Source organism: Gekko japonicus, unplaced genomic scaffold (genome assembly GCF_001447785.1).
Source record: "Gekko japonicus isolate JY-2015 unplaced genomic scaffold, Gekko_japonicus_V1.1 scaffold1245, whole genome shotgun sequence".
In the NCBI taxonomy this organism is placed as follows: Eukaryota; Metazoa; Chordata; class Lepidosauria; order Squamata; family Gekkonidae; genus Gekko; species Gekko japonicus.
This window is the reverse complement of record NW_015165861.1, coordinates 176210-191471: the sequence shown is the minus strand read 5'-3', so window position 1 is coordinate 191471 and position 15262 is coordinate 176210. Positions and strand designations below refer to the sequence as shown.

The 15262-nt window shown below is 44.5% G+C and overlaps 1 protein-coding gene across 1 annotated transcript in view; it reads left to right on the top strand.

Moving 5' to 3' along the window:
- SLC17A6 (solute carrier family 17 (vesicular glutamate transporter), member 6) overlaps positions 1-15262 on the top strand; it is a 75127-nt gene that overhangs the window by 47970 nt on the left and 11895 nt on the right. Inside the window, exons 4-6 of the mRNA XM_015411226.1 lie at positions 4601-4715; positions 5666-5753; positions 6401-6487. Coding sequence (XP_015266712.1) covers positions 4601-4715; positions 5666-5753; positions 6401-6487 — 290 coding nt within the window. The remainder of the gene's footprint in view (positions 1-4600; positions 4716-5665; positions 5754-6400; positions 6488-15262) is intronic.

Genomic DNA, 15262 nt, shown 5'->3' with positions numbered 1-15262 from the left:
GGAGATATCCCACTTTTACAACTGATCTCCAGCTGGCAGAGATCAGCTCCCCTGGAGAAAATGGCTGCTTTGAAGGGTGGACTCTATGGCATTGTACCATGCTGAGGTTCCTGCCCTCCCCAGACCCTACGCCCAAAGTCTCCAGGTATTTTCCAACCCAGGACTGGCAACCCTAGTGCACAGCCAATGGAAAGTGTTGAATGTGTTCTAGGATCTATTCTCAGGTTACAAAGGACACATATGAGGCTGAGCAGGCCTTGCCAGCATCCTATGCAAGATGGGTATGTTCCTTTAGAACACTTTCCAAAATCTTCTGCAATGTGCAAGAGATCTGTGGCAGAGGTGTGGAGGTTTTTTGTTGTTCAGTCACACAGTCAAGTCCAACTCTTCGAGACCCCATGGACCACATCATGCCAGGCCCTTCTGTCTTCCTCCATCCTCCAGAGTTTGCTCAATTTCATGTTTGTAGCATCAATAACACTGTCTAACCATCTCATCCTTTGCCATCCCCTTCTTCTTTTACTTCCAGTCATTCCCAGCATCAGGGTCTTCTCCAGTGAGTGCTCCCTTCTCACTTGCTGACCAAATTATTTGAGCTTCAGTTTCAGTATCTGGCCTTCCAGGGAACAGTCAGGGTTGATTTCTTTTAGGATTCACTGATTTGATCTCCTCGCAGTCCAGGGGACTCTCAACCATATTCTTCGGCGCTCGGCCTTCCTTATAGTCCAACTCTCGCAGTCATACATGACTATTGGGAATACCATTGCTTTGACCATATGGAATTTTGTTGGCAGGGTGATATCTCTACTTTTTATTATGCTGTCTAGGTTTGTCATAACTTTCCTCCCAAGGAGCAGGCATCTTTTAATTTCATGGCTGCAGTCACCATCTGCAGTGATGCGGGATCCCAGGAATGTGGATTCTGTCACTGCTTCCATGACTTTCCCTTTTATTTGCCAAGGAGTGATGGGGCCAGATGCCATGATCTTAGTTTTTTTGATGTTGAGTTTCAAGCCAACTTTTGTGTTACCAAAAAAAAAAAAATGTGGGCAGAGTTCCTTGATGGCCAGGGTCCAGCGTACCTAAGGGACCGCCTTTCCCAAAATGTTTCCCCAAGAGCACTACGGTTGGGTGCGCAGCACCTATTGGTGGTTCCAGGCCCCAAGGACATCAAGTTGGCTGCAACCAGGGCCAGGGCTTTCTTGGTGGCGGCTCCTGTCTGGTGGAATGAGCTCCCAGAGAAGATCAGGGCCCTGCGGTACCTGGCGCAGTTCCGCAGGGCCTATAAGATGGAGGTCTTCCGCCAGGCCTTTGCATAGGATATGTGCGCGAGGGGTTTCCACCACCCCCCCCCCCGAATAATGTGGCCGTAGTTAGGATATTCAATTGTGATTAGCACTCTCACTATGTAAACCACCCAGAGACCCCCAAGGGGGTTAGGGCGGTATATCAAATCGAATAATAAATAAATAAATAAATAATAAGACTTAACATCAAGAGCACCACACTTTATTTAATGATTGTTTTTATGCTTTTTTAATTGTTTGTTATGGCATTTGCCTCTGTTGTTAGCCGCCCTGAGCCCATTTAGGGAAGGGTGGGATATAAATCCAATTAATAAATAAATATAAATAAATAAGGTAAAGCATTTGAAAACCAGAGATTTAATACATAGTAGAGTTTTGTGTTTTTCTATAGATATTGTTGACACAAATAGCCCAGTTTAGCCTGAGCTTGTCAGAGCCAGGAAGCTAAGTTGGATCATCTGCAGTTAGTACTTGGATGGGTGATGTTGGCTGATGCTGCCATGGTTTGGGTTGTGTTCTCCCCACTCCCCCTCCTTCTCTACCCTCCCTCTCCCCCTGGGATGCACTCCAGGTTTCTTCCCATTATCTCTGCTGTGGCCTTGAAGCCGTGCTTGGCCACACCGCTTTTTCCCACTGGGAGCTGAGGGCCATTTTCTTTTGAGCGTGCTTGCTTGCTATTGCTTATTGGTCTGCGCCCATCAGGGGGACCTGTATGAACTGGGTATAATAGTTTGTCTTCCCGCCTAACCCCCATTCCTGACACAAAGCATGTCATATGATGACCTGAGTAGCTCTCTCAATAATCTGCACCTTTATTAAGGACCGTTGTTGAGCTTGATTGACTTTGGACTCTGATAGGTGACCACCATGGAAGACTGGGGTTTGCTATGCAGCGGAAGGCAATAGCAAACCACATCTGCTCATCTCTTGCCTTGAACACCCCACGTGGATGGGATCCCCATGAGTTGGTTGGACTCAAAAGGACATTATTAATTCAGTCATCCCCAGGAAAAATTGACATTATATGTCAAACCTGGTGATGTCAATTAGGCTGGTTCTATTAGTCTAAGAACACATGCCTGGATAACCAGAAATTTGGATAAATGCAACCCAACACACTCTTGTGCCAGGATCTGAACCCTTCAGTCCAATGTTATGAGCTACCGTTGTGCTTGTTCAAATGCATCGTAAGTTTAGGCAGCAAGTCAGATAACCAATGCCATATGCAGGACTTGCTGTTATAAAGAACTACAGAAAGGACCATAAAGTGTAAAAGTGCTCTGGTAATGAAAGAAGCAGTGATCTCTGAAACATTACAAAAAATAAATGGGGGAGACTTAGAATAATACAAGTGAAAAAGATGAGATGCACATTTATGTATGTGTGATTAAAAAATTAGGCTGCAAGAGATAAAATAGGAAAGTAATTACAACGAAAGAAATCTAACATATTAATGGCCATTTCTTTAGAGAAAGTGATAAGAGATTAATAGAGAATGAGCCATAAAGGTGGGGGGTTGTTCTTCCCATATGACTCGGAAATAAGTCCTACTGAGTTGTACTGAGTTCAGTGGAGTTACTCACAGGAAGGTGCGCATAGGATCACTGCCAGACTGCAATGCTGTGCACACTTACTTAACTCACTGAACTCAATGGACCTTATTTCTGAGTCAACATACATAGGATTAAAGTGTCTGCATTCTGTAGATGTCTATATATATATCAACATAGAGAACATATGCAGTAAAAGTATCCACCTTTATTGTGTATCTTGATACTTGCATATGAGGTTAAATGTACCAGAGTGAATAGCCTAGGAATAAAATACAAGGAAATGAACCACTCATGCTTTGTTATATTTTTCATTGTTCAGGAAATATAACCTATATGTTAAAAGTAAATACTGAATTCAGGCCAGGATTGTTAATCTCAGGAGAAAAAATAATACAGGAAACTTGTGAGGAAAAGCTGTCAGACATAGGGGATATGCAGTCTGTCACACATTCTGGCGCTCTCTCTTTCTCTCAAGGGACTGAGATATTGTTTATATAGAAAGAGGCTGGATGGGATGTATTAATAATAAGAGAGAGAGAGAGAGGGTTGGAAGCTCATCTCAGTGGAGCATCCTCCATGGACCAAATGACCTTTTCCTGTGCAGCTGCCTTAAGCCATTTGTCTGACTTTTCAGACAAAATCAATCCTATTTCCAGTTCAAGATTTCTAACTGCTGGTGTGAATAAACAGATGCATGGAAGACATGCACTGGAAGTGTGCTTGCAATGTAAACCTCCTTCCTGCTTCAACAAGTATAGTTCTTAACAAATAAACGACAAACCACACTTCCGCCTCATAGTAAATGGTGAGTTGATGACTGCCCTCCAAACACTGTTTCCTGTTAAAGGCTACAAGACATCCTTATTTAATTTATCCTTAACAGTAGCCTGAGAAAACAGATGACTTCTTCAAGGTCAAGGAGGAACTTAGCTAAATTTAATGGTTCAACATTGACACTGTGCACTTTAGTCTTTGGAGCTGATTTTCATATTAGTTGTATTTTCTCAATGTAAGGGTGGTAACTTCCATGGTTAAATTGGACATCACAGACAGAGCAATATGAACAAACCTTTTGTCTTTTAGTTGTGTCAGATTTAATGCTCCGTACAAATGACTATGTATGGTACTTAATGTCAATTATGCACAATGGCTGCTGAGTGGTCATCTGTTGTTATGATGGTGAATGGCTAAGGATCAAAGGTAATTAGTTGATGCTTTATCAATGAAAGCTAATGGTTAAAAGAGGTTTTCCTGAATACATTTACCCACCTATCTATCTAATTGTTATCCTGCCATTCCCCCATGAAAATCAAGGCAGTATATATGGTTTTCCCATCTTCCATTGTACAACAACCCTGTCAGATGATTAGGCTGAGAGTATATGACTGGCCAAGGACAGACTATAACAGATCTCAGGGAGCAGAAGGAACTTTCTGTGCCTGAAATCTGGGAGAATCACTGCCAGTTGGAGTAGATTATATGGAACTAGATGAATATGAGTTGGTATGCAATATACAGAAAAATATAAAAAGACAGATATGCCACAATGAGATGGATTGATGCAATAAAGGTGGTCATACCCTCCAGTTTGCAAAACCTAAGCAAGGCTGTTAATGATATGATGTTTTGGAGGTCATTAATTCCTAAGGTCACCATGGGTTGGAAGTGACTCGACAGCACTTAACACACACACAAAAAATTAAACAATTACATATCTGTCACCTTTCTGTTCCCTTACAGGGTGTTTGGTGCAGCTATACTCCTGACTTCCACTCTCAACATGCTAATACCATCTGCAGCTCGAGTACATTTTGGATGTGTTATCTTCGTTAGAATCTTACAAGGCCTTGTTGAGGTAAGAACAAAAAAATAGAAATTTACCTTGCTATTGCCACTGTTAACTTGAATAGGAAGAAGGGCTTCTGACAAAAGATTGTTTTTTTCTGTCCCATTTTGGTACTGCTCTTCTCTCCTAAGAGTGACCACGAGGAACTGGGCAGTGGTTGCATTGGAACACATGGGTGGACATGCATTCTGAAGCTACCAAAGGACTGGTCAGGATACATGATTTGTGTATTTATTCAGTAGATTTTTTAATGCTACATTCCATCATAAAGCCCAGTAACTGTAGCTTGTAATAAAACATAGCTGCAGTAACAGGGTAATTATTATTACATTACCAACCCCACTAGAACAGAAAGTTTTTAGAAGTTAACCAGTGATGAGCAAGTAAAGAAGACAGTGTGTGGAAATTCCCTTTATTTACCACCAGGAGCCCTGGAAAATGGAAACCTCTTAACTTTTCACCTGGTGCCTAAAATGCAAAGAAGAAGCACCAGGCGAACTGATGCCAGGGTGGAGTTCCACAAACAATTCTCAGGGCTGCCAAGAGGGGGAGATTATGCAGACAAAATTCCAGTGGTCCTGGTGATTCCAGAGGTCCATGATGCTGAGCAAGACGTGATCTCCTTGCTGGGTTTGGTCTGAGTGGGCGTAGAGGAAATCATAGTCTGGAGGACTACTGTGGCCATTAGCAGTTCTATGGAAGAGGCTTGTTCACCAGAGTAGATCAGAGGAGAGAACTTTTTTTTCCTTATCCAAGGCAGGTATAAGCAAAGTGGGAAAATGGGAATTCACTTCAACAAGTGAAAACTAAGAACCCTTCTTTTCTAGTTGATTTGTCATATGTTTTAAGAATGATCATGACTTCCTTGGCAAGTCCTGTTAGTTCCATAATACTGATTACAAATAATATAACACTGTATGAACAGTAAGTGAGTATAAAGTAAGCAACCTATTCCACAGGGCGTAACTTATCCAGCCTGTCATGGAATCTGGAGCAAGTGGGCACCTCCTCTAGAGAGAAGTAGACTAGCAACGACTTCTTTCTGTGGTAAGTAACATCCTAAGTTCTCACCATCATTTGACTGAATTCTCATCTAAAGTTAACTAGAATTTTTCTTTCTTTGATTCATCCACAATATTCACACCCCTGGTTTGCAGTGGAATTCACTTTCATATAAGAGTGCTTAGATAGCAATCTCACACTTCTGAAATGATTAAGAAAACTGGGAACTTGCATAGGGTCACACTGTTAAACACTTAGAACTGTGACAGTAAAGAAATGGTCTGAGCGCAGTGTGGAACATTTAGGAGACCACATAACCTTACCTACCTACATTCCAGATTGACGAAAAAGCCAGATGCATTAGAAATGTAAGCTGGTTGTCTTCTCTGATGTATTTCCTACTAAATCATATGATAATGCAATTCAATCACACAGTAGCTATCAGTTAATTAAAACTTGTAAAATTATCCATATAATCTACATTCAGAATTTTGTCCAGAAAATATCAATGAATAGTTTTCTTCAAAGGTCTGCAAAATCTATGCTTTGAAACTAAGCAATTTACTCCACAGGGCTTAATTTATTCAGCTTGCACACATACTACGCGTGTGATGACTTATGAATATTCATTTCAGCCCTGTTACCACCTCCATAAGTATTTCCATGTTATAAACTTCTGCCTTTTCTCCCAGGTTCCTATGCAGGTGCAGTTATTGCAATGCCTCTGGCCGGGATATTAGTGCAATATACTGGATGGTCGTCTGTATTCTATGTATATGGTATGATATACCTTATCTGCCTCATATCTTGTCTGTATAGCCATAGACCAACTGGATTTTTAAATACTATTCTATTATTAATAGAAATTTTATGTATTATTGTTAGACTTTATGATACGTCAGAGAGATTCGATCAAAAGCACAGCATGAGGGCCAATGTGCGTGGAAAATAGGATATAAGGTGGATAGACCTGGCTTCAAGTCAGCCATGAAGCTCGCTGGGGACTTGGGGTCAGTTGGTTGCTTTTTCGCAAACTAATCTACTTCACAGAGTTGGGACACCAGATTTTAGGGTGAGGGGAACTATGTATGATGATATAGTCCTAAACTTCTTGGAGGGTGGGAGATTAAAAATAAGCATAGCAATTGGTCATTAAGTCTACATATGCCATAGAGTAGGCAATGGAACTTTGCTTACCTGCTGCCATAAGGGAGTCCTTTAAAATTCCACCATGGAAAATTCTACCACATTACCCAATCACTGACAAGTTTAGCATAGAAACTCTGAACCTCCTCAAAAAAGTATAAGGATGTGTTGCTGGTGACTATGGTAAAGTTAATTCATGATATAGTATTCCCCATTACTATGTATGAATGTGAAAGTTGGATAATGAGGAAAGCTCACAGGAAGAATGTGGTGTTAAAGGAAAGCTCTACAGGTACAGTAGACCTCCAAAATGACAGATGTGGGTTCTAGAGCAAATGAAGCCTGAACTCTCCCTAGAAGATAAAATGGCTAAACTGGGGCTCTCTTACTTTGGTCATATCAGAAGAGTAACTGGAAAAGACAATAATGATAGGAAAAGTTGAAGGCAGCAAGAAAAGAGGAGGTCCCAACATGAGATGGATTGACTCACTCAAGGAAGCCATGGCCCTCAGTTTGCAAGACCTGAGCAAGGCTGTTAATGTTAAATGTAAAGGTTCCCTTGCTCGAAAGCCAGTCGAGTCCGACTCTAGGGTTGCGGTGCTCATCTCCGTTTCAAAGCCGAAGAGCCAGCGCTGTCCGAAGACGTTTTCTTGTGGCTCTAGTAATACTATTTAATGTCTTAGATCCTACTTAGCTTTTCTACTTGTGAAAGGCACTTTCATCAGTGAAAGAGGAGAGCCATTTTCACTGATTCTCCCTTTCCAGTTTAGACCCTCAGGTCACCTCCATCCTGTTCCTAGAACTCTACTAGTGCCTGGGGAGAGGATTTTTTTTGGGGGGGTATGGCAAGCTGCAACAAAAGGAGGAGGTCAGAAAGTTCACTTCTGCAAATGCTGCTATGCTCCCATAGGCCATTAGTTATTAATACAAATATATCTTATTTATTTATTTAATACAGTTTTATGCCTCGTTTCTTTAATTACAGCCAAACCCTTTTACAACATACATTTGAAGAAATCTAAATTATACATATACTAGAAATAAGGCCCGTTGTGGAAATAAATACAATGGGATCTAGAAAGAGGCTCTGGGAGAGTGCTCTGGCTTTGGGCAAACAGTGTTAGTCTGCTTTTAAAACATGAACCTGGGACCTGCACACCACCAGAATACAGCAGGTTCCATATGCAACTGACATTCCAACTGCCTTGCGGGGGGGGGGGAGTTTGAGGTGTGGAATGGAGTGAAGTCCAATCAGCTTCCATATGCAAAAGACCAGGTTGTCGCAGCAGTTGTGGTGTGGGCGGGACCCGGGCTTTGCCTTCTGATTGGTGACGATATATGCTGAGGAGCAGTGCCATCAGCCATACACTAAAGGAGTGCATTTTAGAATTAGAACTTTGGCACCCACTATTTAATTATATATAAGGAGATATATATATATTTCTAAGTCTAAAATCATCAAGTACATTTTCCATAAGCATGCAATAGCAGAAAGGTCAAATTATCTGCTGGAAGGGAGGGTTTCCAAATGACCTAATGGTAATGAGTAGCCAGATTTCCTCTGGGATGAAATACTCCCTAGGCTAGTGCTTAGATACCTAGTGATTTAGAAGTCAAAACTAGCGTACTGAAATGGTCTCTGAAGCTGTATGCCAAACCTGCGTGTGAGGTTTACAGCCACCTTCTTCACTAGCTGAGAATTCTGAATACTCTTCAAGGACATCCCCACATAGAATACGTTTCAGCAGTCAAGACTGAATGTTGCAAGAACAGAAATGACAGTAGTCTAATCCCATCTCATCAGATAAAACACATATGAACACATATGAAACTGCCTTATACAGAATCAGACCCTTGGGCCACCAAAGTCAGTATTGTCTACTCAGACTGGCAGCAGCTCTCCAGGGTCTCAGACTGAGGTCTTTCCCACCACCTACTGCCAGATCTTTTAACAGGAGATACTGGGGATTGAACCTGGGACCTTCTGCATGCCAAGCAGATGCTCTGCCACTGAACCACAGCCCCCCTCGAGGGTTGCCAAATCTTTTTCACCTGCCAGCGGGGGGGCTCCTTCCCGGCATCCTGGGTGTGTGCGCGCGTGCGAAGTAACGAACAAGCACTCAACTCAGTAAGAAACCAGAACAGAAAACAGTGGGAGCTTATGCTCCTTTTAAACATAACCGGGCTAATGTAGCCACGCCTATTTACAAATAACAACCAATGAGATTGCTTAGTTAAGGACCAATGAAAGTCTTTCCCTCACAGGGAAAAGGCACAGTTCTGATTGGTCGCTGTTACGAAGCGACCAATAGGAAGTTCGTTCAGAGGAGCCTGGTCTGGCTCGAAGCTTAACATAGGAGTCCTATGAGGTGATTCATGTAATCGTTTCAATACATTACAACAGTAGTCTAATCCCATCTCATCAGATAAAACACATATGAACAAATATGGAACTGCATTATACTGAATCAGACCATTTGTCCATCAAAGTCAGTATTGTCTACTCAGACTGGCAGCAGCTCTCCAGGGTCTCAGACGGAGGTCTTTTCCACCACCTACTGCCAGATCTTTTAACAGGAGATATTGGGGATTGAACCTGGGACCTTTTGCATGCCAAGCAGATGCTCTGCCACTGAACCACAGCCCCCCTTTAAAATCATATTCCTTCATAGTTTATTGAATGCCCCTTTATTATTTCACCTGCTCATTCAAAATTTCAATCAGATATGAGATCTGCTTCCTTGAGGAAAGCAAATACCACCAATATATGTGTCATTCGTGTCTGTGTGATCTCTACAAAGTGCAAACTTTGGAAATGCTCAGCATGTGGGTATTCTTTTATAGTAAGGAAGACTCCCAGATAATGGGGAATGGGGGCATCCTCTTTGTGGATATGGAAGAATGTCTGCTTGAGAAAGAGAGCTTCAGGGCCAAATAGTCAGACGGTGGCTCCTCTAACCTTTAATTTTTTTTAAAAAAGTAGGGGGGGAGCTCTAAGGGGATTTTGAGAAGCAATAACATCACAAATAGGTTTAGAGCAGAGGGAAAAAAACAGGTCAAAGGAAGAAGTATAATAATTTCTGAAATATCAGAATTGTACAAACTGTCAAATTAGGCCTAAATGAGGACCATGACTCAGTCACATTGCACTTACCTCAGTGTAAAACAGCAGAAGCTGAACTGAAGTCAGTGAACTAGATCCTTACTTAGAACACACGCAGGAAGCTAGATTTGAAATAATTTAATGACACTGGCTAGCACAGAAAAGGCTCTGCAGGCGGGGGGTGGAAAGTGGAAAGGGTGCCTTTTGCAATCTCTTTTTATATTATTTCTGTGGAAATGGTTTCCAGCAGGCCAGTTTTTCTTCCTGAGTTCCTGTCCTTTAACAGCTGCAGACAGGCAGGCAGAAATTCAGCAGCTGCATCATTGCCAGTCTCCAGATGGGACCTGGAGATCTCCTGGAATTACAATTGATCTCAAGACTAAAGAAATCAGTGCCCCTGGGAAAAAATGGCTACTTTGGAGGGTGGACTTTATAGCAGGATACCCAACTGAGGTTCCTCCCCTCCCCGAACCTCATCCTCAAATCTCCAGGCATTTTCTGACTTGGAATTGGCAACTCTATATATTGTAATGGAAAAGCTGCACTTGATTGTAGGCCTGTTATGCAGCAGTCAGAGACACAGATGACCTTCTTGAGGGGGGAAGCTAGACTGGGATGGGGAAAAGGAACTGCTTCCTATAAATATTAAACTGGTGCCAACCACAAGTAAATAAAATATGAGAGGATTTTAGACATGTATTAGTGAAATAGCTTTGAATGAATGTGAAGTAATGAAGCCTACTCAGTAATGTCTGTAAAGGAAATATACCCACTAGTGAGCAACAAATGTTAGCCACGTGACACATCCCATGGGAAACAAGTGAAGAGCTGGGTGGATATCCTCCTCCCCCATCCTCCTCCTGACAGTGCCTGGATGAGGCTTTCATTTCTTAATAACAAAGTGAAGCTCAGATAGGAAGCAGGGCTCTCAAGTTGGAAGGTGTCCTTTGCAACATCACACAGGACTCCAGAAGGTTACCAACATCAAGATGGGGCCTGGGGTTGTTCCAGAATTACAACTGATTCCCAGGCTGCAGCGATGAGCTCTCCAGGCATGCCTGTAGCCAGGAATTTTTAAGTTGGGGGGCATTTAAATTTCTCAGGGGGCACTGGCTAATTGAATCCCCTGGGGGCTCTAGCATTATGGGAGGTGCTTCGGGACAGCCCCACCCCGAGCCTCACTGTTGCTTCTGACCCCCGGTCTGAATTGAACCAAAGTTAATTTAATTAAAGGGCAGACCTTGGAAGAAAGCACCAGGCAGAGACACAGGGAGCTCGGCATGGCACTCACTACCCGCACCACTCCGCAAGGGCCCTCAGAAGCAGGAGAGCTCCGGGCTCTCTATGGGGAGTGGTGGCCAGTCTGGGTAGGAGCTCTGGCTGCAGAAGAGCATCCCAGGGAAGGCAGCAACCTCAGAACTTTTCTCTCTCCCCCCTCCTGGTTTCTTTCTCACTGGCTTCCCCGGTGTGGTGTGCGGGCTTTTGCGCTCCTAGGCGCCCATGATGGCCAAGCCGGCACCAGCTGCAGATGGAGCTGCAGGGGATCAGGGCTCTGTTCACCAGCACAGCAGCCTCAAGCTTGGCTTGTCGCTTTCTGTGCGCTCCTCTCTGCTCTTTGGCCACCACAGCTAGAAGAGGGGGAGTGAGACCAGGAAGCAGGCCAGGAGGAGGTGGAGGTGGAGGAGTAGATGGAGATGCACTTGCTTTGGCTTCCTGGGCTCCTTCTGCATGCCCCCTGTCTGCTGAGCTCCTCGGGGGAGGGAAGGAACACAGGGGAAGGGAGAGTGGGCAGCCTCCTTCCCTCCCAGAGAGGGTGGAGGGGAGGAACCCGGCTTGGTGCTCACTCCCTGCACCACTCTGCAAAGTCTCTCAGTGGCAGGGGCACGCTGGGCTTTCCATGGGGAGTGGCGGCTGGTCTGGTCTGGAGCTCTGGATGCAGCAGAGCATCCTGGGGAGGTGTGCTCACTTCAGCTTCCTAGGCTCCTTCTGCACACCCCCTGCCCACTGAGCACCTCGGGGGAGGGAAGACATGCAGAGGAGGGGAGAGTGGGCAGTGGCACTAACTCAAGGGGCCCTGGCACTAAGTCGGGGAGTGGACCCTGAGGGCCCCCACCACAGCTACGGGCCTGTCTCCAGGAGGAAATAGAATCTTCAGAGGGTGGACTATCAGACACCACACCATTGCCAAAGTCCTTCTCTTCCCCATCCTGAGGCACAGTCCCCTAATTGCCAGGAATTTCTTAAACTGGAGTCGCCAGCCCTAATTTTAAATCAGGTGGGGTGGAAGCAAGAAGCAACTTTTTCATGCACTGTAGTATTTGCTTTCAGCGTGGATTGTGCTTCTCCCCTCCGCAAAGCAGGAGTGTACCCTGGAGTCCTTTCAGCTTAAGGTTCTCATATGCTTGCCAATTCTTGGTTTGAAAATTCCTGAAGATTGGGGGGTGGTGGTGGTAGGGAAGGCAGAGTTTTGTGAAAGAGAAGGGAGGTATTTCAACAAACACCACCGGCTCTACACTACAAAGCTGCCATTTTCTCAAGAGGAACTGATCTTGGTGGTCTGGAGATCAGTTGTGGTTTTGGAAGATCTGCAGATCTTACTTGGAGGTTGGCAACCCTGGGTTTCCCACACTGTCAATGCAAATGCTGGAAGATTTCAGGGGAAGTGCCTGGGGAGGGTGGAGACTGGAGAGATTGGGATGTCAATTCTACATGATGCTGTAGACTGTCTCCCCTAGTCTCTATGGTCTGGAACATCATTATGTGGAGGACTTTCTGTCCTCTCACTCCTCAGTCCCTTTGGGGTGGGAAACAGGAGCTCCAGACTAGTAATTCTCTGCCCTGGATGGGTAAATGGGAGGCCTATTTCAGCATGGCACTTTCCTGCATGGTTGGAATGCACCCTTGAGTCCTCTTAATGGCACAGAAGATTCCTCAGCTTACTTACATCATGGCATCAGAGAGCCAGTTTGGTATAGTGGTTAAGTGTGCGGACTCTAATCTGGGAGAACCGGGCTTCATTCCCCACTCCTCCATTTGCAGCTGCTGGATGACCTTGGGCAAGCCATAGTTCTGTCAGAGCTGTTCTGTCAAGGACAGTTCTGGAGAGAGCTCTCTCAGCCCCGCCTACCTCACAGGGTGTCTGCTGTAGGGAGGGGAAGGGAAAGGAGTTTGTAGGCCACTCTGAGACTCTGAGTGAAGGACAAGGTATAAATCGAATCTCTTCTTCTTCTTCTTCTTCTTCTCTCACGTCAGCCTGAGAACATTGCAAGTGAGAGTTGGGTTCCCCTTCTTGACCCTATTGACTGCTCTGGAGTTCTCTGGAATGGCTATAAGGACTTTAAGGTGTACCCCAGTTACATAGGCCCTCTCTCCTTACAGCTGCCTCTTATGGAGGGATACTGAAAGCAGCTGACAGGACTCCCTGAGGGCCCAGATTTGGCTAGGCTTGCCAGCCCCCCCCCCCAGTTTGGCGGGGCTTGCCCGATTTGGAGGGGAAGCTCCATCCACAAAAGTGACCACCTGGCCTCCTCCTCACCTCTTCCCAACATCATTTAAAGTCATCCACTGGGGAGAGGTGGGTGCTGCGTGCCTGCCTACACTCTGAGCCCCAGATTCAGGGCTCGAAGTGCAAGTGCGCACGGCCTCCCCCCACCTCTCCCCAGCAGTGTTTAAAAGCCAGTTTGGTGTAGTGGTTAAGTGTGCGGACTCTAATCTGGGAGAACCGGGTTTGATTCCCCACTCCTCCACTTGCACCTGCTGATGTGACCTTGGATCAGTCACAAGCTCTGGCACAGCTGTCCTTGAAAAAGAGCAGTTTGTGTCAGAGTTCTCTCAGTCCCACCCACCTCACAGGGTGTCTGTTGTGGGGAGGGGAAGGGAAAGAAGTTTGTAAGCTGCTCTGAGACGCCAAGTGAAGGGCGGGGTATAAATCCAATCTCTTCTTCTTCTTCTCTTCTTAAAAGGAATCTTTAAATGCTGCTGAGAGGGGGGGGCTGCACGCCTGCACTCTGTGCCCCAAATTCGGGCACAGGCACAGGTGGCCTCCCCCCCTTCCCAGCAAGGTTTAAAAAGACCCTTTAAATGCTGCTGGGGAGAGTTGGGGGCCTCTGCTCCCCAAGATGATTTGTCACTTCAGAGTGACATCATCAAGTTGGGGACTCCCCCACCCCCCTCCAGTAGTGCCCCCCAAAGTCCCTCGCTGGGGACTTTGAGGGACCTGGCAACCCTAGATTTGGCCCTTGAACTGGCAGTTGTAAAACACTGAAATAAAAAATTAGGAAGCCATACTACTAGAGATCTGTTTGAAGTTTGTTTTGCCCAACTCCTAAAGAGACAGGTGAACAGTGAGTTGCTTTTTGGGGAGTGAATGCCTCAGCTTTGGTTACGTATGGAGTTCTCCGTCTTGCTCACAAATGGATCTCTAGTTTTATTAATAGTTAAAGAAGAGGACATTTTTAGCATCCTACCATTAGAAAAACCAACAGTTGATTCCTTGTGAGATGTCTATTATTTGTCTTGTTGATGTGAAAATTGGTTTCAAAAATCAAAGTATTTTGTTGAGGAGGGGATGGGGCTGAGGAATAACTATTACATACTTTTAAAATTAAGGAGGTATCATTATCTAAGGGTTTAAAAATTAAATAAATAACTTTAAAGAGGCTTAATGTTTAAAAGTCTAAGGAAAGAGGCCCACGTTTGACCTTCATTGGACACACCAATGAATATGCTTCAAAATATAGTTCCATTTTAAATCAATAATCCAAACAACCATTAATGAAGGATTTTCTCTAGGCACATCCAAGTTAATAATGGAATGTAAATCCAGGATGGTTATTTTGCACTAATTGACACTGCTTATGTCACACGCTTCTTACTAATGGAAGCTTCAACACATTGCATCAGAGGTGTTACTGATATATGAGATATTTTGTGCACTTGTTTTTATCTTGCTATGGAGAGATGAGCCTTCAAATTAGCCCATAAGTATGTGACACGGCCAGACAGCATCACAGCTTTGTTATGGCGGTGAATATTTTTTTTAGTACAGCAAGACCTTGCAGGATTACAGTAAGGAGGCATTTCAGTTTGGTAGAAATACAGAAGAAGAAGAAGAAGAAGAGGAAGAGGAAGAGGAAGAGGAGGAGGAGGAGGGGGAGGAGGGGGAGGAGATTGGATTTATACCCCACCCTTCACTCAAAGTCTCAGAGCGGCTTACAAACTCCTTTCCCTTCCCCTCCCCACAATAGACAGAACCGTTCTTGAGAGAACAGCTCAGAGAGAACCATGACTGACCCAAGGTCAGGCC